The sequence below is a fragment of the Chinchilla lanigera genome, unplaced genomic scaffold, assembly GCF_000276665.1.
Source record: "Chinchilla lanigera isolate Chin_1 unplaced genomic scaffold, ChiLan1.0 scaffold00048, whole genome shotgun sequence".
NCBI classification, from domain to species: Eukaryota; Metazoa; Chordata; class Mammalia; order Rodentia; family Chinchillidae; genus Chinchilla; species Chinchilla lanigera.
The window spans coordinates 2,063,273-2,086,626 of NW_004955449.1; the positions used below are offsets into that span (position 1 = coordinate 2,063,273).

General features: G+C 37.7%; 1 protein-coding gene across 1 annotated transcript in view; it reads right to left on the reverse strand.

Moving 5' to 3' along the window:
• LOC102011258 (mitogen-activated protein kinase kinase kinase MLT) overlaps positions 1-23,354 on the reverse strand; it is a gene marked incomplete in the record, with an annotated part of 162,859 nt that overhangs the window by 87,087 nt on the left and 52,418 nt on the right. The window contains 1 exon segment of the mRNA XM_013518751.1: positions 7,636-7,723. Coding sequence (XP_013374205.1) covers positions 7,636-7,723 — 88 coding nt within the window.

Consider the following 23,354-nt stretch of genomic DNA (forward strand, 5'->3'; position numbering starts at 1 on the left):
GTTAGGTATATATGCTTTACAATTACTATAAGTTCCCGAAACATTGATCTCTTTATCGTAACAAAATGGCTAAACTTCTCTCTAGTAATAGTCCTTAAGTCTATTTTGTCTGAAATGAATACAGTTGCTGCAGTTCTCTAACATCACTGTCTGCATGGTACGTCTTTCTTTACCCTTTTACTCTCAAACTGTTTGTGCCTCTGAATCTAAGATATGTCTGTTGTAGACAGTTTAGTTGAATCTTGGTTTTTTTATTCAGCCTGACAATCTCTGCTTTTTGACTGGCATGTTAAGACCATTCATATTTAATGTAATTATTGATTTAGTGGGGTTTATATTTGCTATCTTATTTTCTACATATGTCTCTTCCTCAGTCTGCTGCTCTTCCTTAACACTCTCTTTTCTGCTAATCTTTTTAGAAGGCGAGAGATTTATATGATCTGAAGAGAAACCAGGGTATTGTTAATCTTTTTAATGTATCATTTTAGTCCCTTGGTCAGTTTTTTACTGTAATTCCCTGGTCATTTTTTTTTTTTTTTTTTACTGTATTTGAATGACTTTTTCAGGGATGACTCAAGGAATTTAAAATGCATCTTACCGCACAATCACCTCAGGTTAATACTAATATAAAATATAAAAATTTTATACACACTTTTCCCAATATAACTTCTCTCTCCTCATCTTTTATACCATGGTTGTGATATATTGTATTTGTATCTGTTTTAAAGTCAATATAAAATTTATTGCTTTGTAAAGTTTTGTGTTTTTAAAAATACTGTGAGAATAATATATTTAAGGAATTTTTCATATTAAGTCATATATTTCCCATTTCCTATTCCAATTATTTCTTTGTATGGATTTTAATTATCTTGTGTCATTTCACTTCAGTCTGAAGTACACCCTCAGCCCAGCATTCTTGTAAAGAAGATCTTATAAAGCAGGACTATCCAAGAATAGCTTTGTTTTTATTTCATTTTTAAAAGATACTTTTGCTGCACATCTTTTTCTTTTAGCACTTTAAATACCATTATTGGCTTTCGGCCTCTGTTACTGTAGGTGAGATATCAGCCCCTGATCATACTACTGGTCCATTGTGTATGAGGACTTATTTTTCTCTTGTGTTGTCAAGACTGCTTGTCTTTAGCTGCCATTAAATCACTCTAGAAAAATTTCCATTTCAATTATTCTTTTTCACCTCCAGGATGTCCACTGGGTCCTTTACAAAAATAATAATAATTTCTACCTACTTAAGACTCTCTATTGGTTGAGTCACTGTTTTCATATTTTCCTTTAATTCTTTGAACATAGTATGCTTTACTTCTTTCACCCTGCTGCTTGGTAGCTGGGCATGGTGGTGCACATCTGTAATCCCAGCACTCAGGAGGCTGAGGCAGGAAGATCATTGCAAGTTTGTGACCAGCCTGGGCTACAAAGTGAGCTCAAGGCCAGCCTGAACTGCATAGTGAGACCCTGTCTCAAAAACAAAACAAAACAAAACAAAAAAATGACAACCTGTTATTTGGAAATTTATGTCTGTTAACAACTGGGTATAACAGGGATTATTCTAACAGCTTTTCTTCTTGAACATAGGTATATATTCCTATTTCATCACGTTTCATTTCCTATAATTGGACAGCTTAGATAATGTATTATGGAAACTTTGAATTCTCACTTTACCTTCAAAGGCTGTTCTTGATTTTGCTTAATAACTTGCTAAATTTATTAAATCTGCCACTCCCTCTGTCCCCAGTGATATCTTTGCTCAGTTTTTTTTTTTTCTAAAATATTGCTTCTATTTAAAAATCTAGCCTTTTAGAGGCTATCCTATATTTGCACAGATTACTGATCAGCCAGTGGTTAGGAAGATGTTATGCTCAAGTATCCCAGGCTGATGGATCCACCTGTAAGCAGCAGGAACACATTCAAATTGTAGGTTTTTTCAAGTCTGTCCTAGTTTTTACTTTTCATGGTCCTTTTTTTGTCTCCTACAAAAATTGCAGTCTCAAGAACCACAGGAATATGTGAACACAAGGCCCACCTTGCCTATATGTAGCCTCGCTCAGGAATATATTTACCCCAATCACAACCATTAGTTCAGGTTGATAGAGCTGTTAGCCGTCCCATTCTCCTGTGACCAGCAACATCACTTTTGCCAACAATGCTGCTGAATGTGGGCACTGCCCACTGCTCTGGGGTAGTGAGCACACTCAACTGGCAGCACAGCTGCGAAGCCTCACAGCCCACCCCTATGGAAAATGAGCTGGGGTGGAGGTAGAGGAGGAGAACGACAGCTGCCAGGCAAGAGCACTACAGACCCCTGCTGTTACCCAAACTTCAGGGCAGGAAGGAGGAGGAAAAAGGCCACCAAATTTAACATACACATAGTATTCCTGGAGCCACAGGATCTCATTTGCAACTTCAGAGTGTCCCTGAAATCAGTTTTCTAAAGACAACGTTAAAAATCAATGAGTTATGGTTATAAACTCATGGAATAGAAATATCCAACAACCCTATGCTATGCCATTGGATACTTATAGCTTGGGATAAATATCCACAGATAGCATAGTGCTGAGATCCAAAAACTACTTTTTGTTGTGTTTTGTTTGTTTTTTTGAGATTGGGTCTCACTCTGTAGTCCAGGCTGGCCTTGAACTCAGTATATAGCCCAGGCTGGCCTCCAACTCAGGCAATCCTCTCGCCTCTGCCTCCTGAGTGCTGGGATTACAGGCAGGAACCACCACTCCTGGTTTCTACTGTATTTCAAATGGACTGCAGTGAAGAGGATGTTCTCTGAAAACCACATAAAGATAATTTAAGTAATGCTGGATGTGGCACACACCTGTAATCCTAGCACTTAGGAGGCAGAAGAAGGGAGATTTCATGAATTCAAGGCCAGCCCAAACTACATAGTGAGTTCACTGTTTTGTTGTTTATTTATTTATTTGTTTGTTTGTTTTGAGAGAGGCTCTCACTATGAGTTCTGCCAGGACTTGAACTCACTCTATAGCCCAGGATGGCCTCGAACTCAAGGCACTCCTCCTGCCTCAGCCTCTTGAGTATTATGATTACAGCATGTGCCACCATGCCCAGCTTACACAGTGAGTTCAAAGCCAGCCTGGAATACAGAATAAGACCCTGTTTCAAAAAAAGAAAAACAACCACTGGAGATTGATCTGCCCTCTGAAGCCAAGGCCCCACCCCTCAGACCCATCCTACCAGATAGTCTAACAGGAATGAGAGGACCTGGGGCATACTCTGCCTTCTCCCTCTGGCCAGACTGTCATCTCCATGGAGGAGCCCCGGGTAATCATGACTATGGAGGAAAAAGAAAACAGCCTGCTGCTAACACAGGTGCAAGTCTCTCGGTCCTTCTTTTCAATCCTGGCCTTCCTTCCAGCTGTCACACCTCAGTGAAAGGAGTCACTGGTGAGGAGGTAATCCACTATTTTTGACAACCCTTAGGCTGTAACTACTTGTTAGATCTTTCTTGCTAATCTCTGTCTTCCTGAGAAACCACTTTGAAGATATCACCATGTATTACAGCAGCCACTGATATTTCCCTACTAATCTGTCCATAATTCTGTAATGTTTGTATTGTTTCTATGCTATTTTGTAAATGGATGTATGTTTATTACTATGTGTTTCCTACAACAACCATTGAGAATAGTCAATGAATATTCAATCGGTCACTCAGATATAGCTCTATTTATTTTCTTTAGAAACCACTTTGAAGATACCAAAGTATAGTATAACGACCATTGATAATAACCTACCACTTTTGTCTGTAGCTCACTATTATTTGTCTATTTGTTTTCCTGAGAAACTATCTTATAGATAACAATATGTAAAACAACAACCATTGATAATTTCCTACCACTTTGTCTGTAATTCAGTAAACCCCCCTATTACTATCTTATCCTTCTTCTACTCTTTAAGATAAAACAAAAACAAAAAAGTTAATTAGCTAATAAGAGAAGACCAGCATAACATCAAGACATGCACACTGGATGTATCTGTACTTAAAATAAATCAAGATTAAGTTAAAGAAAATGAGCTTGGGTGCTTAAAAATTACTATTTTCCATGGTTAAGTTTAATGAGAAGTTGGATCTGCTGACAAATCGTGCAGGGCTAGTAGCCTGAGTGTGTGGGTAGGAGTAATACGAAAGAGGTAATAAACAAGAGGTGCCCTTCAGCCCTGAGCACAAAGATGCAATTTCATGAGCCTCTGGGAATCCTACATTCCCTGGAATTCAGACTTGACACTCTTTCTTTACTCAGACTGACACTCTTTCTTTACTCTTAGATTATTTGATAGTTTGGGAGTTACTCTCCAATCTGGCTTGCTAGAAAACAACTACATGATCTAGAATCAGACAACCTGTCCCTTTTCTCCAAGGTGTTCTCTCTATCCTGAAGCCAGAGAGAAGAGAGAGGAGAGAGAGAGTGGAGAGAGAGAGAGAGACAGACAGACAGAGAGAGAGATAGAGAGAGAGACAGACAGAGAGAGAGATAGAGAGAGAGACAGACAGAGAGAGAGGGAGAGAGAGAGAGAATGGAAACAGGACAGAATTAAGAGGTTTCCATAGATCAAAGAAAGTAGGATCCATTAATGAATCATTTCTTTTGACTTTGGAGTCTGTTACTCAATTTCTTTGTAGATCTGGAAGAAAGACGTTCATTTCCCTTCTAAGGGAAATAAATTGGTAGCTGTCTCTTAGACATTTCCCCATGTCCTAATATAAACAGGGCTGTGATGAAAGGTTTCAGCAAACACGCATACAGATATGTATACAAACACACATACATTCTCCCAGTCATTTCTCTGGTCTCTTCATCCACATGAGAAAACTGAGACAGAGATAACTTCAATGGCCCATCTATGAAGCTTTGAAAGAGTCAAGAGAAGATCTCACATCTTCCAATTCCCATTCCATCACTCATTCCATTCCATCACTCTGATAAATCATTCTTTCAAGCCCATAGTATGAGTGACAACAGTGGCTTGCTGCAACAACCTTTTGTATTAACAACAACAACAACAACAACAACAAAACCCAGCTGAATGAACTTCAGCCATTCAAACTTCCTCCCTCAGAACCTCTACCATCTGATACAGGGGATGAAGTTCGTAGAGAGGCATGCAGGCTTGGTGATTAAGGTCTTCTGCCTGCCTGCCTTTATTTTTCCCTTCATATCCTACACTAGAGCTTATCTGTGTTCATTCGAAAAGGAAGGGTAAGTGCCATCATCCCTAATCCATCTGATCTTTCACCCCCAAACTTGTTTAGTTGACATATGCACAGTTGGCTACCCACACAGAGCATGACCTGAGCCTAACACTGCAGAATGTTGGAAGATTTGAATAAATGTTTAGTTAAAACTAAATCTTTAGAAATATAATTTATTTGGTACAAATACCAAATAAAATCAAGCTTACTCATCAAACAACTTGGATTCTTCTACTTTTGAATGAGATGACTCAGATTGAATATGTAGCAAAGAATGCATGTGTTTCACATCTTCCTTGAGACAGCATTCTTTTGGAAAAAATAATTCATACCATGATTCAGGTCCCCTTTTCTACTCTTCATCCTCACCTCAGAACAGGACAAAAGTCCATAAATAGCCCATTGACTAGGATAAGCTAAAACAGTCTTCTCCAAAGCATTACACATCAAGGGTATAAGAGAGGGAACAGTGTCTAATCTATTGGTTTCTAATCTACCAGGAATAATACCTGGTAGATAAGAATAATATTGGCCACAAATGAAGACAGAAAACAGGATTCGGATCTATAAACATAACCAGTGAAAAGTAAATATATATAACCTGGGGTCAAAGAGCTAGCAGATATGGTAACTGAGTCAGAAAAAGGTTTAACTTCAAATCAGAAGTAAGACATGGAAGGTCAGACATGTTTTATCCCTAACAATATAAACTGTTCTGAGGTATTCATGCTAATGTAGGAAACACAGGAGAAAACTGTGATATGCCTCATTCCTGGCACAGAATCAAAGAGAACAAATTGGGGCTAGAAATCCCTCTCGCTAAGAATCTAGGTAAAAATAATACTTAATAGCAAAAGCATATTAAACTATCTGTCACCAGAGGATGAAAGTGACAACAACTATGTCCCTGTGAACTGAACAAAATAATCTTATAGCCTTCTTGAGCCTGGTAATGTGTAAGAAGTGCTTCCAGAAAAAACCACTCTAAGAAATGTGTATCATTTGCCCTATCTAGGAAAGTTACTTAAGTCAACGTCTTAGTTTCTTGTCAAAACAAATCAGTTTATTTATCAAGTAAGGATTATGGTGTGGCACATGCCTGTAATCCCAGCCCTCAGGAGGCTGAAGCAGGGAGGACTGTTGTAAGTTTGAGGCCAGCCTAGGCTACATAAGTGAGTTCAAGGCCAGCCTGAACTGCATAGTAAGACCTTATCTCAAAAAGACAAACAAACAAACAGAAAAAAAAAAAAATAAAGAAGATTCCTTAAACAATTCTTTCTACTAAAGACATGTTATTTTCTATAAAAACAATCCAAGTTGTTGCTATTACAGTGGAAGAAGACAGGGTTAGTTTTTAAGGTTTTCTTATTTGTTTTTGTTATGATAAAGAACTGCCACAATAAAGAACCTTGTTATGGCTTGTTTCTACATGTCCCCCCAAAGCCTCGCATGGTCTTAGGCAGGGCTTTTCAGAGGTGGCTGGATCTAGGGTGTGTGATGCTGGGACTCATGGTATGATGTAAGGGTTAAGGCTGCTCCACCCTGGATATGATATAAAGGACAGAAAGAGGGTCACTGCTTGCTTGTTGCTTATTACTGCTTGGCCAGGCCACCCTGCGCTGGAGCCAGCCAACTATCAACTAAAACCTCTCCACACTGTGAGCTAAATAAACTTTTCTTCCTTTAAACTTGGGTGTTAGGTATTCTGTCTCAGCAACAAAAAAAAAAGATAAACCTGATCAAAATTTAGTGCAGAATTGAACATTACAGTTATTACAGACTTAAACTGGTCATTGTATTGTACAAATATGGGCATTAAGTATTAAAAATGTGTCTTTCTGAGTTTCCAGGTAGCAAAATTTTCTATGTGCTCCTTTTTAGAAATGATATTTCCACCAGATAAAACCACAGCTCCAAATTGTACGATAACGTAGCTCAAGGTCATTATCAGTTCAGATGACCAAACCTAAAAAATACTGTTCTCACATCAGAGACCTTGAAGAATGCTCTAATGGGTTTAAAATGCCTTGCAAAGAATTACAACATGAATACCTCAAGAAATCTTAATTTACAAAAGGTCACAGAGTTACAAAAAACATCTCTCATTTCAACTAATTAAATGAAATTTTAGTTGAACGGCACCTTTAAGTTGGTATTGCAGCTGCGAGTGAATTTAAATAGCATTTACACAGATATAATTAGCACAATTAAGCATGGGTAGAAGTAGAAACACCATTCTTAATTATATTGATATAATCAGATTTATTAATGCTTTATAGCAACAAAAGTGACATCTGACAGTAGCACACGATTCATGACTGAACCTAATATTAAGCATTTTAGCCTATTAAGGATTCTAAAGCTAGGTAATTGGAGAAAGAAAGAAGTCAAAAATGAGTTCTTACCTGTGACGATACCATAGTTGGGAGGTTCAAGAATTACTCCATAAAACTGGATGATGTTTCTGTGACTCAGGACACTGAGTATTTCTGCCTGTACAAAAATCAAATGCAAAATTGCATAAAACTTCGTATTTATAATAATCTAATAAAATACATACCATACTCAATTTTCCTTGACTTATATTAACAAAGATGTATGTTATGGTTTGTGTCTAGATATCCCCCCAGAGCCTCATGCAGTTTTACATGGGGCTTTTTCGGAGGCAGCTGAATCTAGAGTGTGTGACTGATTCGTAGTGCAATGCTGGGATTAAGGGTGCTGGGGTTAATGGTGGGTGCCAGTCCATTGAGTGGACAGGCACCACCCTAATTCCAGTAGACTGGATATCAGAGACAGAAGGAGGCTTGTGCTCCTCTCTTGTTGTCTTTGCTGTCTTCCACTGCCATGAACTGTTGCTGCCCCTCTGCAACGTGCCACTCTGCCTTGGAGCCAACCAATATGGACTGAAGCCTCTACAAACTGTGAGCTAAATATACCTTTCCTCCTTTAACCTTGGGTGTTGGGTATTTTGTCTGAGCAACAGAAGAAAAGTAACAGACTATCTATCTCTTTGGGAAGCTGTAGGAAGTCTAAACTTCTGTCAGCTGGATGAGTCAAAATTAAGGTAGAGTTTTCAAATATTTTTTAATAGATACAAACAATAGGATTTGTATATTTTATTTAATAATTCACTCAAAATATATTACTGCTGCCTTTCACTCAAGGTGCTATAAACATATGAAGGTGAGTTGACCTTTATTAGTGACTTGAGGGGTCTGGCACACACTAAAAGGTATTAACACTAAAAACTGTACTAGAGAGACATAGCAAAAATAAATTATATTTATTAAACTTAATTTTTAAAATTTTATTTAATTTTTTTTGTTTTTTTCCCAGTACCAGGAATTGAACTCATGACCTTGCGCTTGCCAGGCAGGTGCTGTGCCCCTGAGCTAAATCTCCAGCCCCTAAACTTAATTTTTAAAATGAAAAAACATACTACAGTCTACAGAATGATACTCTAGATAAATCACATATATTTATTACAATTTTGTTTTATGCAGATAAAATGCCTAATCAACAATTATAATACAAGGAAGTATTAAATCATGCAAATTAAATATAGAAAAGATTCAGTGTTTTAAGTGAAAGGTATATTATTGGCAGTAAAAAGCAGATTTTTAAGCCCCCCACCCCAGAAAGGGTATCATCAAGAGCATCAGCAATTAATAGAGAAGCCAGTGTCAGAAAGGGGACTCTGCTTTGGGAGTGTGCACACTATGAATGAGTGTTATTTACTATACATTTTTTCATGGGGGAGAGTTGAGATTTCATTAAAAATACACTCTGTGAAGCTGCTTCTAAAGGTGATGTAACTAGAAAGGAAACAGAGGTCTGAGGGTTGGCAGGGGGTTAATACAGATTCAAGAGAAAGAAAAATCATCATTGATTAGAGGAGACACTTATGAGGGTTAATTTGACAGTGTTTTTCTCCTAGTAAAATAGGTGCTGAAGGGGGCTATCACTGCTTAGCAAAATGATTCCTTAACATCCTTTGAGTGCTCTGCGTTCGCAAGCAATCTTCTGCTCATAGTTGAGTTTGCCAAGTGAGAAGAAAATGCATTAATTAGTCAACACAACTATTCACCTGATGGTAATTCTATTCTCATTATGAAATAATAAAGGAACACTGTTATAAAAATAGTTTATGTGAGGCTTGCAAATCACAAGTTGCCCTATTTTTAAGTGGCAGAACAACTCTTTGTAAATAAAGCCTCGGAATTCAATGTGAGCAAAGCAGAAGGATTCATGTTTGCACCAGTATTTGTCAAATGGGGAGAGTTTTATCTTTCAGTGTATTCTTTAGGATGTCTGAATTTTGTGAGCATTAAAGTATTTTATATCAATAAAGAATAAATGTAGGAATATCTGAATCCTTGGATGACCATTTTATACATTAGTATGATGGAATTTTCAATGTTCCCAGTATTTTCATTGACTATACCGCCAAGTGATACCTTGAGGAGAAGGATTTATCATTTTAGGAGTTGGTCGGCATGTTTAGCAGCTCTTGGGCAGGCAAATGCAAATGTCAAAATAACAACCAAAATCCTTCATCACATTCCTGTGCTCATATTTCAGTTTTTTACAATTATGAAGACAGAACTATTCTTTTGCAGTATAACAGATTTTCCTGGAATAAGACTTCAGGTTCTTATTTAATAAACTAAGAATCCGATTTAACTCCATTCAAAACAACATGACTTTAGAGTGCTGCACTAGTTTTATGGAAATGGGCTACCACAAAACAGGCAGACTAAGTAAGTGATATATTAGTAACAAAAAAGGTCAGCTGAGACTAGGATGTTAGCAATTCAAACCAGCTCTAGTAGAAGTAAGTGTGTGGAATAACTAAAACCTGTGTTGTAACTGTCAGGATCTGATTGTGAATGGGTGGATTCTGGGGGTTACCTTTTCGGGGGGCAGTTAACTTTTATAAGCACTTGCTTCCAACAACAGCTCATTGATGAAACTGCTGCAGTAATTAAGCAATACAAAGTTTTTCATTAAATTACTGGTTTTCTATTGTTTTCCAGATTTCCATTCTGGGATAATCTAGTGAATGCACTGCCTATCAAAATAATGGATTTGATGATGTATAATTAGTTCACTGTTAAAATATATCTTTTTATCAAAAATCAACATCAACAAAACTATCAAAACAACAAAGCTATCAAATTCAATGTAAGCAATTTATTTTCAGTAAACGCAATTTGATGAAAAATGTTCATTTTAATGTATTGATTTTAGAGTTTTAGTCTTACTTAATCAAAAATATTTTAATTTTATAGGCATGTAAGAGTTAGATTAGAAGAAGTTAAATCTTCGTGTCTGCGCATATTTAAATTATACTGAAATAATTTTAGTCAACAAATGAAATCAAGAAAACTGCAAAATGTTATTCTAATGTCTCAAACACTTGTACCCAGTGTTCGCCCAGCATTGTTCACAATGGTTAAAAGGTAGAAAAAAGGGCTGGGAATTTAGCTCAGTGGCACAAGACACTTGCCTAGCAAGCACAAGTTCCTGAGTCTGATTCTCGGTACCAAAGGAAAAAAAAAAGGTAGAAAAACCCAAGTGTTTGTCCTCTGATGAAAGATTACACCAAATGCGGTATACAAACGCAATGGAATATTATTTCAGCCATAAACAAATTAAGATGAATCTTGAAAGCATTACATTCAGTAAAATAAACCAGACACAAAAGGACAAATATTGAATGACTCCACTTATGTGAGTAAGTAAATTTAGATTACATATAAATAAAGCAGATTGCCAAGGGGTTGGCAGAGGAGGGAATGGGAGCTATTACTTAAGGGTTACAAAGTTTCTGTTTGGGATGATGAAAAAAATTGAAAACAGATGATAATGATAGTTGTGCAACACTGTGAATATAATTAAAACCACTTAATTATATAGTTAAATGTGGTTAAAATGGCAAAGTCTGTACTATATATATATATTTTACCACAATAATCAAGTTTAAAAGATGCTATTCTAGACTTTTGCAGAGACGAATGATCAGAGTCTCTTACAGCTGATATCTAGATATCCTCTCAAAGCCTCATGGGCTCATAAGGTGGGGCATTTTTGAGCTAGTTGGATATAGGATGTGTGATATCGAGATTAAGGGTGTGTGGTACTAAATTAGCTCACCGATTGGAATTAGTGTAGTTCTGGGTGACATCATCCAAAGGGCTGGTAGCCTGGATGGGATAAAAAGGAAAAGCAGGCTTGCTGCTGCTTGCTACATTCTGCTGCTACACCACGAACTGTTTCTCCTCTGCCACACCTGTCTGCTATGCTGCCCTGCCTTGGAGCCACCTGACTATGGACTTAAAACCTGTACGAACTCTGAGCCAAAATGAGCCCTTCCTCCTTTAACTTGTGGATGTTGGGTATTTTTTCTCAGCAAGGAGAAAAGTAACACAGATAGAATATATATTCAATAATCATCCTGAAGTTATACAATGTAAGACCTAAATATCGTTGAGATAAATAAGTAGTTTTCTAGCCTAGAACGTGAGGGTTTAAGGAGGGATTGGAACAGACTATAACAATTTTAATTCAAGATCTGAAATGCTCTAAAACAAGGGTCTCAGTCTGATATACAAACGGAGTAGCCAAAAATCTATCTATAAAAACATCTAACAGGAATGTTCTTTTTTAAATGTTATTTTAAAGAGAAAAAAATCTTAAAACAAGGTAACAGGAGAGTAACAGTGGTTAATACATTGCTTATTGTTATTTTTAAATTAGTTAGATTATAAGATAATAGGCATTTAATTGTCCAAACAATATTAGCACAAGCCTTTTTCTCAGTGAACTAAGAGAAAGTAGTAGTACAATTATCTTAACTATCTTATATGTATATATATATATATTTTTTTCTTTTCCCTTCCTTCCTTTCCCCTTTCCCCATCCCAGTTTCTCTTTAACAGGAATTTTCTCAGCAGAGCATAAAAATGTCTATATACTGTGTTTGCAGTGAAATATGTGTCTGCACTTACTGTTTAGAGCTGAGGCCAGTTTCTTCTGCCCTTCTCTCCTTCCTGTCCTCTTTCTTACCAGCAAAAGTTAGTCATTTTAGTTTGTTTGTAAGTATGGTCAGAAGGTGGGTATTTTGATGTTTGTTTTATTTTATCTGGCCTTTCAATGAGTGTGTGTGAGGGGAAGAGCCACCAGCTCAATTTGCTGTGCTGCCAGCACACAGGTTCCAGACAACTGATTCCACCAGAGATATTAAGAGAAGCTAAAAGTCATAGTTTTAATTCTCTTCCTTTAAAGTATTTTCAACAGTTTAAAACAAGATTTTGAATCAATTAGTTTTTTCCATCTTCTATTTCCTCTTCCTTAATTAAAAACTTGCTTTTCAACGAATCCCAAATTCAAACCTATTTCTTTAATTTTGGAAAGCTGTTACAGAATTCTTAATGATTCTGTCTCTAAAGTTTGTATACAGTCCACTGATACAGTTTATAAGTATCTATGTGTGATAAGTACTTTAAAAATAAAAACAGTTTTGTGAAATAAAGCAGAGATACTGGCAGCAGCCTACTGATGGTCAAAGAATGAAAGCAACAGTGTAGGAAGCCACGTCATGAGGCTAGCAGGCTCCACTTCCCTCCTGTGTTTGGAACAGGCTGTGCTCCTGGGGGTCGCCAGCTGCCACTCTCCACCGAGGAGCAGCCCTGTGTCCCAAGGGGGGTCCCCACTTCCACTTGTGTGTGGCATTAGCACAGGGCTCATCTCTACTGCGCATGAATGTCAACTGCTCCTGCTTGTCCTCAGGTGTACGTGGTATTTAAGCACACTACTCCACTGACCCTGACCCCTGAGTTCTTCAGCAATTCTCAGATTCTGTGATTCCATCAGAGCCTGATAGTAAGGGAAAGAAATCATTCAGCTGACAGTCTCCTCACTGCAATTATACCCAAGGTCAATGTTCTCTCCAAACACAGCTGTATCTCTAATATCCAATATGGTACCAGGTCACTTTATCCCCCCAGAGTGCAAGAAGATTTAAGATGAAACCACTTTTTTTAAAAAATAAAATGATATGTACAGAAGAAACAATACAAAGAAATAAAACATTAATTATGGTTATCTATCTCCAGATAGCAAAAAGAATCTTGTATGATTTTTTATATTTCCTAAATTCTTTATTATATATTTTTATAATAAGCAAATATAACACAGGCATGTTATATGTAATTATATATCTATATATTTATTAGAACATATATAACAGATATTATATATTATATAATTAGAACATAAATATATATGGAATTGAAAGTACTGATTTACATGAAAATTCAGATTTTCCTTAGCACCTGGACAGGAAGTCTTTTCCTTCCTAGACCTTCACAGGCATATAAAAACTACCTTATTTATCCTCTGGCCGATGAGTTCCTCTTGATATGTTTCTGATATTCACCCATGTTATCCTGCCAGAAGGCCATACCTTCTGAGAGCCATGAAACCAAGGATATGGGTAGTGGAACCGAGCTTGTTTTAGGCTGATTTCCACCCGCTCATGCCTAGTTCTGTATTTTATTAAGCAAAGCTCCTCTCCCTCTTTTTGTCTGCTCTGGTGGCCTACACCCTATTTTGCTCCTTTTGTAGGATGACTACTATAATACCGTAAGAATCACTCCAGAACATGTGAATGAACAAATAACACTTGCTGATAATATTTAGTGTCTTTAAATAATTACTGGACAGCCTATGTGAGGAAGTATTTACTCTGAGCAGTACAGTGAGAAGAGCAAAATGCCAGAGGGTAGGAATCTGCTTCGGCATTCACTCTGTTCTTTCACACCTGGAAGAGTAACTTAGCCTAGGTTTCACAAGACCAACACTCAATTATATAACCACAGTAAAAACCACAGTGAAACTTATGTTCACCAGCTCACTGTTGATTTAAACTTTAAGTATGAGAATCTGGACAGCTGCACACTGCCTCTCGTGGGCTCTGCTGTCCAAGACAAACAAATGAGCTTGATTTTTTGAGATCCTTTCCAACTTTGTATTCAAGGATGCCCTTGCCATGGCATCAAACCCTTTTCAGGCTACAAATGCAGAGGCCTGCTTATTAGTCTTAAACCTTACTTTTCCAGTTTTCTACCCAACACGTGTTGCCATGTATTCCCAGACTCCTGTCTATAGGTGAACCAGCTCTGGTCAAGTCCTCTCTCTCCAACCTGCCAGTCCTCCTGACCGCCTCGGCAGATGCCACTCCACAGTGCCCTGAGACCGAGCCCGACTCTCAGCAGAGGATGCACTTCATGCGGCTCCTCTGCCTATGCCGAGTCAATGACATAAATATCCACAACAAGTGAACCAGGCCTCTTCCGGAGGACAGGTTATAAAGGACGAACACACTGGTCTTCTCAGTACAGAACCCCTTATCTTTATCCTCACAAAGCCTCCAGAACTACTGTATTCAATAGAAAATGTAAGGGTCAAGGGAAATTCTTGATTTTAAAACTCCTAAAGTAGTATCTATAAATCTATAAGGTAAAAACATCTAGTTCTTTCAACCAAGGCAGATAGAACTTCCCTTCTCTCCTTCTCCTCTCTCTTTCTTGCCTCCCTTTGCCTTCCCTTCCCCTCCTAATTGTTTCAGGCCTGGATTATTACAAAGATAAATGAAAAAAGCTCTCAACTTCCATTACCTTAAGATTTATAGCACAGGGCACAATGGTACATACCTATAATCTTAGCACTCTGGGAGGCTGAGGCAGAGAATTACAAGTTCAAGCCCAGCCTGGGAAACAGCAAGATCCTATACCAAAATTTACAAAATTAAAGAAGGGCTGGGATGTTGTTTAGTGAGAAAGCTGTGAGTTCAATCCCAGTATGGGGGTTGGAAAATGGACTTACATCCTGCAACAAGTTCCCAAGGTCTTGACTGGGTCAAGACCTAAAACATACTGTTAATGCTGTGCATTTTTTACCCCCAAGAGTACTGTGGCTAAGGGCATTTTTAAAAAGAAGGTTTTAAAAATTGTTTTTTACATCTATGGCAAAATGGAAAAAAAGCTCCTGGACTGCTGCTACAAAAACACTTAAAAGGAAAGGCTTGGGGAATTATCAAACCTGGATTTAACCACGTAGCGTCATGTTCAAGTCAAAATCCTTGAGCACTTTGGGTTTAATGAGACTCATTCAATCACCATCACATCATAAACAGCAAACTTCACAATTCTGTAAGTTCTCTTTCAAATGACATTCTTTAGGAATGTCAGGAAAATGAAGGATAAATGAACTGAATTCAGTTTCCATAATATATCCTGCATTGATGCCTGATGTCATAAAGACCTTCCTTTAGAAGGAAACTGGTTAAACATTCTAGCAAGAAAAAACGAACCAGTCATTCTGCTCTTGCTTCTTGAAAGCTGAGATGGAGTCATGTGGGGCACATCACCTTGGGAAGTCTCCGGTGCTCGGTGGTTTCCCAGGGTGGGGTGCGGAAGACTCAGTGTGAAGAAGGGCTTGGCTACCTCCAGGGAGCACACTGCTCTCTGGTTAAGTATGTGCCCAACCAAGATTAAGGGCAGACTAACCTGGCAGGATAGGACAGTGGCTAGGACTGAATGAAACAAATAGTAAAGGATTAAGACTAGGCCTGAAGAGCTCTCTCCAAATCACAAATAGGCCAAGAAAGTTTACATTCTTTGTGCTCACAATTGGTTGTCACTGTAGTAATGTGAAAAAAGTATAAAATATTGAAACAACCTGTACTCAAATTTGGGTGACAGGGTGTATACAAGAATCCAGCTTTCTGCCAAAATTTATATAACTTGGTCAAAGAAATGATGACTTTGCTAATCTACACACAAATATCACCCCCGAAGAAAGCCCTCAAATAAAACGTCAAGTAGTATACAAACTAATGAAGCATCAGGCTTTTTAAAAAATTCAATGGCAATATAATTTAATGAAGAACTCAACTAGGTAAATAAAAATTTAATCCTAGTTCCAAAACTAGGTGATCCTAAAGATGATCCTAAAGCCATCTGGTCATTCTGGACCTTACTTTTTTCTAGAAAATTTCTTAGATGGGCAAAATTATTTTCCCAGATTCCTTCATACTTGAAATTTCTATTAATTTCTGTTTTTAAAAGTAATGCATTGTTAGTGAGTGCTCAATACGTATCTGATGAACAAAACTGAGTTAATTAGCAAGGGTGTACTAGGACATCCTCTGCAGTTGAACAAGCTTCAAGATAAGTCTTGGCTCTGCTGCTTACAAGCAAGGGCAACTACTGTAGTTTGGATCTTGAATGTGCCCCCCGGTCCTGGTGGTAAGGGCTGAGTTCCAGGCTTGGCACTCCTGGGAGGTAGTAGAAGTCATTAAGAGGTGGGGCCTGGTGGAAGGCCACTGGGAGTGTGCCCTTGAAAAGGGGAATGTGACCCAGCCCCTTCCTCTTATTTGCATCCAGCCATGAAGTGAACGGGCTGCCTCTGCCTAGTGCTCCTGCCATGTTGTGCTATGGTGCCACAAGCCTAAAGCAATGGAACCAATTACTAATGGACTGAAACATCCAACACTATGGCCAAACTAAACCTTCCCTCGGGGGCTGGGGATTTAGCTCAGCGGCAAAGCATCTGCCTGGCAAGTGCAAGGTCGTGAGTTCGGTTCCCGGTACCGGAGAAAAACAAAAACAAAAACAAAAACAAACAAACAAAAAAAACCTTCCCTCTTTTTAAGTAGATCTCTCTCAGGTGTTTGTTATATTAAAGGGAAGCTACCTTTATGATCAATTCATCATTAAACCTAGCTTCTAAGGAAATTCATCTCTCTTCTAGCAGTTGATTCCACTTAAATATTTTGCTTGATTTAATTCATATCATATATTATTACAGTTGACTTTCTGTGTTTACTTAAATGTTTACATAAATGCAGCACTTTAGCATTTCCAAAACATCTATCCTACCTGTCTCTCACCAATAAGATATTTTATCATATTTAAGTGTTGAGGAAATTGGGTCTTTGATGGGTTCAAGCTCATTAGGAAGTGGTTTAGTAAATGTCAGCAATAAAATCTGAATATAGCTCTACCTCTGTCTTTTCTCACATATTTCTGGTCCTTTTTCTCTTGAAAAGTTCAATGAAATCATGACTTCTTCTAAGCATTTTTAAAATTAAAAACTGCCTTGCTCAAAGAGATTCCAATTCTCAGCTTCCCTATATTAATAGCTAACGTCTACTGAGTACCTACTGTGAGCTGGGCTAAGCACTCTGTGAAGATCAAATCTTTAAATTCTCATAGCAAACTATTACCATGCTTTCTTTCACAGGAGAAGAAACTTGGGCAAGCAGAAATTTAAAATGTCCCCAAAGGCACAGTAAATGACAAAGCTAGCTTTCAAACACAGGTCATCTGATCTCAAAGCCCTGCTTATAATCACCACATCATGTTCTACTTTACACACCTAAATTTGAGCACAGAATGAAGCATTCATTTATGGAACATCCAAACATTACAAGAGATCTAGAAAATTTCAAAGCTCTCCAGTTGGTTACAGAAAAGAGAAACAACTTCTCTGCGAGTCCCTCTTAGGTTTGAGGCCACTGTCCCCACTGATAAGTTTCCATGCCTTCCTAAAATTCAACTTGTACACGATGAGGTCAAAAACCAAGATCTAATTCTCCACAGGCACTAAGCCATCAGGCTAGTTAGCAACAACCAAATTTATAACTAATAAAACCAATTAATTGCACAGCATGAGGCACCCTCTCTCTATGCAAAAATTACATGGTTATGAATTTTGAGTAACTCTCACAATCTGATTAGCTAAGTGCTTATAATATCACTCTACAGTGCAATAGGATTTGATTATTTACATCCCACAAGAGAAATGTTTGCCACATTTATTATGGAAATCGACAAGATCATTTAGAAGAGTTTAGGCAAATTTAATTTTAAAATAGTTTGAAAAGTCCTTTTAACATCTTTTAGGCTCCAATTAGTGTTTTGGAATACCTAGATTCTTCAGCTAAATTAGTATCGATTTTAGCATTTGTGGGTTTTGTCAGCATACTCGCATAATAACTAATGGCAAAGGCAAGTGCTTGTCAGTCTGCCAGACTTTTTGTTTTATCAGTTACAAAAAAGGAAAGTCAATCAATCAAACAAACAAAAACCAAACCCTAACAGATAATTTGGAATTATAAAATCTTAAGAATGAAAGTGATTTGAAGTCTTCCAGTCTTTTTCTTCCTAGTCCTCAACTATAACATCACAGTAAGGCAACTTCATACAACAGCATAAGATCACTTCTCCCCTGAAGGCCCAGTGAGAAAAGAATCTCCACTTAAATGAACGTTTTAACACGTAACCACTAGTACCAGCAACCATCTCTCTCTTTAGTGACCTTCATGCCAAAATGCAAGCTTTTATTTGTGTCTATGGACATAATGAAAAATAATATCTGAAGGCTAACTTTTACACAAGCTTCAGTTTTCCCTAGGTTCCAAAATTCTAATCATCATTACTGTATACCTTTTAAAAATATCTTTTGGTTCTTTTTACTCATGTCTATGCAAAGACATTAGTTCTTCTGAAGATATATTCAAATAATCAGACATATTCAAATAACTGGAAGTATTCACTTTTTTATCCTGATAGTGAAATATGGTAGACAGCTGGTTATAGTAGTTCTCTCCAAAACCATCTCTGTATTTCTCCCATCTAAAGGAAAAGTGTTCATTCTTTAACTCAATCGGACATAATGTTATAACAAGTAAAATGGTCTTAGTAGAAAAGAATATTTATGATGTTCCTGAACATCCACTTTAATTTGTATCCCATTATTTGAGCAATTATGTTAACAATATAACATAATATATGTTCAGAGTGTATTATGTTACACTCTCCAAGTTGGTGGCTAGAAGGTTAGATCTAAGTGTGCTGCTTGCATCTAGAAAACACCCTCATGAGTGTGTTTTAACACATACCCATGATTAAGGATTTTCTGCAATACTGTGTATTGACTGTATATGACTGTCAGGAGACAAGGACTGTTCTGCATATAAACAAGTATAACCTGGTAATGACTGGTGTAACATGCATTAGAGCAACCTCCTAAAGTGTGAGACAGTTTCAAACAACATACAGTCATTGCTAAACTGAGCTGAAATGTAAGCCCAGATAAAGAAGAAAATAAGTTAGAACATCAGCATGTCTTCTATGAGAGAGAAGATGGCACATCATGAAACATGAGGACATAGACTCTGTTAAGAGCCTATAGAAAAGTATATAAAACTGATAGATACAAGCGCAACCACATAGTTGTATTACTGTAATTCTTTTGCAATCAATTAACGTAGTAACTAATTTCTAAAGTTGAAAGCTGAGTGTACTTTCTCATACTTTAGAATAGCTATCATTATGAAGCACTTCCTATGTATCAACACTGTCTCATTAATTTACATGCATTAACTCATTTGAGTGCTATTATTAATCCCAGCTTAACTAAGGAACAGAGAGGTTAAGTAATTTTCCCATGATTAGATAGTGAAGCAAAGATTAGAACTACACAATCTGGCTGCAAAGCCTATGGCTTTAACCATGGAATGTGAATCTATAAATTCTTAAAATCATGCAGTTGTATATGCCCACACATTTCTACATTCTATATGAATAATCAAACTCACCCATGACTACATATGCCTCTACGATTCTGTACATAATAAATGTTCTAACGCTCGATTACAGCACGGGAAGAACTGTAGAAACAGAATCAAGAGACCTCCAATATAGTTTGGGGTGTGTGACTGGGGCCTCAGCTTACCTACTGGTAGAACGTCAAAATGTGGAGGTAAAAAGTATAGCTTGAATGTTGTAAATTCTCTTCACTAATATTCTGGCTTCAATTTGGTTTAATTGGCATGGAATGAGGCCTGGGTATGAGTGCTTCATAAAAGCCCTCCAGGTGAGCCTAATGCGCAGCCAGGAGTTAGGGCCATGGGACTTGAGAGCACTTTCGTGGAAAGCTAAACTTCAGTCTAGTTGTTTTGGAGTAAAAAAAAAACTCTGGAGCTAAATTTTAGCTCTACCATGTATGAAGTGTATGAACCTGCAGGGTCTCTTAGCTTCACTAAGCTTGTTCTTCACATGTAAAATACAAAAAGCAGTGAGGACTTACAAAAACTGCAGGGACTAGACTCACTTGTAAACCCTATGGCAGGCACATCCTTTCCTCTATATTGCTAGCTGCTAGAAATTACCTAGAGTGAGCAAAGGAAATGTTTCTCTCATTTGTTTGTTTATTTGAGACAAGTCTTGCTGTGTAGTTCAGGGTGGCCAGGAACTCACTACGTAGCCTAGGTTGGCCTCAAACTCATGGCAATCCTCCTGCTCCAATCTCCTATGTGCTAGGATTACAGACATGCACCACCATGCCCGGCAATAGAAAATGTTTTAAAAGAGATACAGAAGTGAGCTCAGATATGCAGAACATCACCTAGAACTATAAATTGCTAGAAAACATCCACAGACTGATGGCAACAGCACAGTGAAACTCAACGGAAAGAAGAGGCCAAAATAAATTGGGTATGTGAGAGAAAATGAACATTATTTCTCTCATCCACTTACAGGGTAGAGAATCTTATCATGCTGACCTTCATAATTACTGCATTTTCAGGGCAAATCTAAACTTGATGGGCCAGCTGTGTTTCTCTTTTCTATCCATTCTCAGATTCCTGTGTCAGAGGTCACAGAAGAAAACGCTATACTATCATTCTTTTTCAAAATAACATCTTGGGCCCTTGACCATCAATCATCCTATCTTCTTTATATATTCCCTAAACGAGGCTTCTGATGTGTTTGGGCTGTTAATCAATTATATTAACATTCAAATATAGAAGGACTACTGACTTGAAGTCAAGAGGAAAATATGTTTGTGTTATTTTTCCCATAGTGAATGCAGATCACAATGATTTAGGTCCTGGTTTCTTATCACATCCCATATATGCTATTAGGCAAGTTATTCGTTTTTTTCTAAATACTAGAAAACTGTAGAATGAAGCTAATAAAAACTTGCCTCAACTAGATCATAACTTTTTTTTAAATAAGCTCTTTTGGAGTAATGTTAGATTTAGAGAAAAGTATAATAGAGCTCTTATTTGCCTTCTCCCAAATTCCCCATTTTGTTAACATCTTATGTTACCCTAGATCATTACAATGACCTGTAAGTCCAGACCTTCCTTAGATTTACCAATGTTTCCATTAATGTCCTCTTTGTGTTCCAGGATCCAATCCAGGCTACCACAATGCATTTAGTTGTGTCTCCCTAGTCTTCTCTGGTCTCATATTCACAGCATCTTAATAAGAAATCACCTAATGTGAAACTACTTTGTAAAATGTGAAGCACTATAAGAATATAATTTACTATTATTGTTAAGCATTAAGTGAGTTTATGCACATTAAGCACCAGAGAATTGTTTAGCATATATTAAGTTCCAGTTGTTGATGATTAGCATTATCATTGTAAATACTTAAACCTATCCTACATGTACATAATCAATTGTACATGTCTTCAACAGTTGTTCAGCGTTCAGGATTCCTTCTATGACCACAGCCTTAGAGAATGATCCAACCTTTATAGGCATCTTGCTCAATCTAGAACAGCAGGAAAGGCAAGAGACTGAGTGGAGGCAGAAGCATGAATGGAACCTCAGAAGCCACCTAGGTTTCACTTCATCATCACACATCAATTTATGTCCCAGAGTCACCTAACCAAAGAAGCCAAGACCTCAGCCAACTTTGGCAAACCATAAAATCTGAGAGAGGAACTCTCCATAGATATCAGCACAGTAGCCACTACCCACACATTTCCTGTTAAACAATATGCATGCTGCTTCCAAGCCCCATGAGGAGGTTAGGAAATATGGCTGGGGCATGGGGATAGGCATCGACGAAGTGCTGCTTCTCTTCATCCCTCAGTGTACCCAGTCCGTGAACCTGCCTCAGAGAAAGCTCTCTCAGAACCCGTGCTACTCACATCGGGCCTCCTAACATCAGGAAATAATGGGTCAACTCCAGGTGTCTTCAGACCAGTAAAAGAATGGAAAAGCTCTGCAGCTGAACAGTACTGAAAGCCACTTACTATCCTGCATCTCTCAGCATAAAATTTTACCAGAAAGTGGTCAAGAGCTTTTATGATCCAAGATCCAGGGAGGACACCAAATTGTTTTTTAAAGTGGAGGGACCTAAACGTCCACTTAAGGATATGTTTGTAAAACCCATTAAATATTATGTAACAATAGCAGACAAAAGTAGCCAAGCACTACAGTGTGTGTGTGTGTGTGTGTGTGTGTGTGTGTGTGTGTGTGTGTAGATGTGGAGAAATATGAGAGGAATAATAAGACAATAAAATAAATTCTTTAATTGTGGTAAATAGTAATCCCTTCCAGCTTTTAACATTACCTCCAGGAGAATCATATTAGTAAAAAATCAAGAAAAATTTTAGAAAATCTTTTTGTGAGGGGACTTATGGATAATGCTTCTTGATCAAGTTCGTATTTTCAGAGCATTTAGGACAAAATCATATTAGTTAAACTGGCAAACTCTTTCTTTTTGAAGCTAATTATAGATCAGATTCATATTTTCGAAAAGGTTACAACAATGCATGAAGTTTGATGGTATATTATTTTGAGTTAAGATTAAAAACAATATATGCTATGGCAGATGCTGCTGGCTGCATTCTCTCTTGTCTAGGTAGCAATATCCCCACCAAAAAAACTGCATCTCCCAATACCCACTCCAAGCTATTATCCATGTACCCCTCCAAACAAAGAGGTGGCAGACTGGACCCTTTCCTCCAACATACATAAAAAGTAACTCAAAATGGATCATAAAGATAAAGGTATGAGCTAAAACCACAGAATACATTAAGGAAAATGTAGGACAAATTTTTATGGCCATGTGGAGAGAGGGAAGAGAGAGAGAGAGAGGGAGGCAGAGGGAGAGAGGGGGAGAGGGGCAGAGAGGGAGAGAGGGAGAGGTAGAGGTGGGGAGAGAGAGAAAGGGGGAGAGAGGAAAAGGGAGAGGAAGAGGGACAGAGAGGGAAAGGGACAGGGAGAGAGAGAGACTCACACAGAGGGGCC